Source organism: Limulus polyphemus, unplaced genomic scaffold (genome assembly GCF_000517525.1).
Source record: "Limulus polyphemus unplaced genomic scaffold, Limulus_polyphemus-2.1.2 Scaffold943, whole genome shotgun sequence".
Classification (NCBI taxonomy): Eukaryota; Metazoa; Arthropoda; class Merostomata; order Xiphosura; family Limulidae; genus Limulus; species Limulus polyphemus.
The window spans coordinates 104678-108290 of record NW_013666553.1 but is presented as its reverse complement, the minus strand read 5'-3'; the positions used below and the strand labels follow the sequence as shown (position 1 = coordinate 108290).

At 29.6% G+C, this 3613-nt stretch overlaps 1 protein-coding gene across 5 annotated transcripts in view; it reads left to right on the top strand.

Moving 5' to 3' along the window:
- The window catches only part of LOC106461357 (ral GTPase-activating protein subunit alpha-1-like), a 195036-nt gene that overhangs the window by 114059 nt on the left and 77364 nt on the right, over positions 1-3613 (top strand). For all 5 annotated transcript variants that reach the window (XM_022388288.1, XM_022388289.1, XM_022388290.1 and 2 more), the window contains exons 20-21: positions 10-118; positions 664-816. In XM_022388288.1, coding sequence (XP_022243996.1) covers positions 10-118; positions 664-816 — 262 coding nt within the window. The remainder of the gene's footprint in view (positions 1-9; positions 119-663; positions 817-3613) is intronic.

Below are 3613 nucleotides of genomic sequence, written 5' to 3'. Positions count from 1 at the left end.
ATAGACAGGGTTCTGGCACCAGCTGAAGAGTATATCCGCTACCAGGAATTGCATACACATTATACTTCAAGATTTTATATGGAAAAGTGCAAGTCACTGGACTTTTTACCTCACAGGTGTAAGTAGAATAAGTATTTACTAAATAGACAAAACATATTTATAAACTAATAAGGCTGTTACACAGTGTTTTAAATATTTGTAGTATTAGAGCAAAACATAGAGTGTATTATTGAGTGTAAAAATACAATTTTATGAGTGGTTAAAATAAACCCTTTAATAAAAAATTTCTCATTTTTGTAATAATTCATTTGAGTTGTAATCTAGCTTCTAAAAATATTTACTTCATTAGTATCTCATTATTTTAAGATGAGTTTCTTAGCTGAAATTTGGGATTTATATTTTTTTATTCTAAATATATTTATATACTAAATAATATTGTAAAATGTTGCAATGTTCAGTGAGTTCTTTTGCCAGTATTACATATAGCACATGTATCTAAGTTTTTCTTGTTACTGATTTAGTAAATAGGTGTTTGTTTATTAATATATGAAATGCTTCTGATATAAAAAAAAAAGGAGAATTATGAAAAACATTTTTTTTTAATTAAAGCTTGTTCTTATAGAAGTAGTGAAGGATGAGACAGTTTTTTTTGTCACTTTCCAGCTGATTCTCCAGGCTTCTCAGAAATATCAGATTTCCACAGTTGTTCACCATCACCAACACCATCTAGTGGACTAGAAAGCACTAGTATTAAAGATTCACCTATGCAGATTGATGTAATTGTATCAGCAGCAGAAGTCTCCTGTAACAATCAAGGTGAGAATGTTTTTGGTTATTAGTAATGAAAACAATAAGATAATTTAAAATGATTTAAAGATTTTGTGTAGCATAGTTTTAGACTTAAAACATGAAATATTTTCAACATTTACTGTGAGAGTTTTTATTTTTAAGTTCAGATGATATTAATTGAAAATTAAAAGGTTTGAACATTGATTCTTAGCAACTAAGATTGTTAAAAATACTCAATCTTTTCAGATTACAAGGCAGTTGAATTACAGATTAATCTGTACCTTATCTTAAATGTGTGTAAATTGAGTAAAACAATTCTTATGATATGTGTTTGAAGTTATTTTTTTCAGAAATGGGAATCTTTTGCAGATCCACAGTTTGCTGCATTTTATTTAGTCATTTCAAAAATAATAAATGGGCTTGTGTCAGTATGATGAAAAAATTTGTGAGGGTTTGCAGGAGTGGGTATTTATCTAATGTGATTTATTATGTTAAAATTCTTGTGACATATAGCAGAGCTTATAGCTACTAGTACCAATGGTTAATTGACTGACTTGAGTGCTAAAGGTAAAATTCATCCTTTTACGTGATCTCATCAAGCCTGGTCCTCTTGACACATTCATTGGATGTTATTATAAAATGACCATGTATAGTAAGAGGAGGCTAGCAAGAACACACTTAGGGTATTAACTATGATTACTTTTTTATTTTTAAAGTTTTATCAAGTTGATAATTAGTGATTACTGTGATTTAAACCTGTTGTAAATTCTTGAAAAAACATGAACCGATGTAGGGAAAATAGAAAAATATTGTATACTCTTTTCTTTTTTCTTTTTTTTTCCTGGCTAGAACAGATTGTGAGGCAGGAAACATGGATGTGACAAATTCAAGAGGAACTATTTTTTCCACATCTTTCTTTTGTTTTACTTCATTTGTGTGATCTAATTTATTTGGGGTGATGATTGTCAATGGTATTTGAAGTGCCTGTTTGTTTAACTTTTGTTTAGGTTAGTGTTGGTAGACATTTTTAGGTCATAAGTAAATAAATATTTATTACCAACTATTGGGACATTAGGTATAGGTCAAATTTCAACTGCTTTTGATTTATAGGTACATTACTCTATTAGTGAATAGTAGCTTTGTCTCACCTTCATTTGAATGAATGTTAAGACATATAAAACTAGTTATGTTTTAAAGTGTTTAATTTTTTATTTTACTTAAACCAGTAGAGAAAATGCTTTTAATTATGGTAATATTTGAAAATATTTTTTTGACTTTACTCTTTTGACCCCTAGTTTGGGGGTCTTCTCACAGTAACAGTTTCTTTTTTTTTTCATGTAATTTTCTTCTCCTATCTTTTTTTTACATAAAAACAAAACAATTACATGTTTCACAAATACATCATTTAATTAAAACCATGGTTTCATAGTAAAAACATCATCTGGTACAGACTGAAATGTTTTGCAACAGTGTATATATGTGTATATATATATGTTTAAACAAAGAATTTGAAGTGATTTTGACATTCACTTAGAGACAAGTGGGGAGGAGCTTAAGTTGGTTTGGTTGTTTATAACTTTGCCTGGATTTGGTTTAGAATTCTACTTATTACTAAAAATGTCATGCTTCTGAGAAACAAATACTAATCTGATTTCCCTTCTTTTTTAATTTCTTAGGTGGCATTTTACTTTTGGGAAAAAAACAGGAAAGTAGTACAGTAAAATGATCAAACATTGTGGCAATACATATACTGTAATACTTTTTTTAAAGAAATTTGTGCTATTTTTATGTACAAACATGTGGCACAATCTTGGATACATATTTTTACAATGTTATTTTGCAAATTACAAAACAACAATGATCAGTTATGGTATTTTTCACTGCGTGGAGTAGATGAAACTGTAGTACATCTTGCAAGTTGCATGTAAAATGGTGGTACGGATCTCAGTTATTAGAAGGAAAAACTTGTATATTGTGAGACATTCAATACAAAAAATTCATTTGGATAAAATCATTGTTGGCTTGATAGGCCAAACACTGAATGAAAATGAGAATGTTGTGGTCAGGGGGTTTCAGACACCTAAATTACACGCAAGTTAGTAATTGATGGCACAATTTTATTTTTGTTTTTCCTCCTCCAACCCCTAGCTTCATTATAAAATTTTTATAAAACTACAAATAAAAAAAAACTGGCTTAATAAAAAGAAAAACAGGGTTTCATAGATTAATTTATTGTAATCCTTCCTAAAGAAATTTCAAGTACTGCTGCTATTGAGGATTCCCTCTTGTTTTGAATATGAAGGAAAATAGGATATGTTGATAATATGGCTCAATAAATTCTATGTGCAAACTCACCAAAGGCTTAGGCCTATGGCATTAGCTAGCTAGGGTTAATATTTCTGAATTACAAGTAGCGAGTTGCACAATGCAATGTGCGATTTATAGGTTACTAGTGTAGCTCATCAAAAATGACGGGACAAGTACTACCATCTTCGCCCTCACCTCCCAGTATTCCCTAACCTCATATTTCATAGCTAACTGAAGTAAATATATTTTATAAAATCAAGCTTAACCAACAAAAAAGCAGAAAAGTGCAGCTGAGGCAGTCAAAAGTCAGTAAATTCCTTTGTGAGCCAATCAAAATTAAGATCATTCATGAAGTGAATTTGTGGCATATTCATAGAATAATTATTGGTAAAAATCAGCTAGATTAACAACTTCTAATATATAGAAAAGCCAGTGCATTTTGGTAATGTTACTTTTCAACAATGGGTTTTATGTCATGTTGCTTAGCAACAAAAGTATAATGTAATATTGTTGTTAG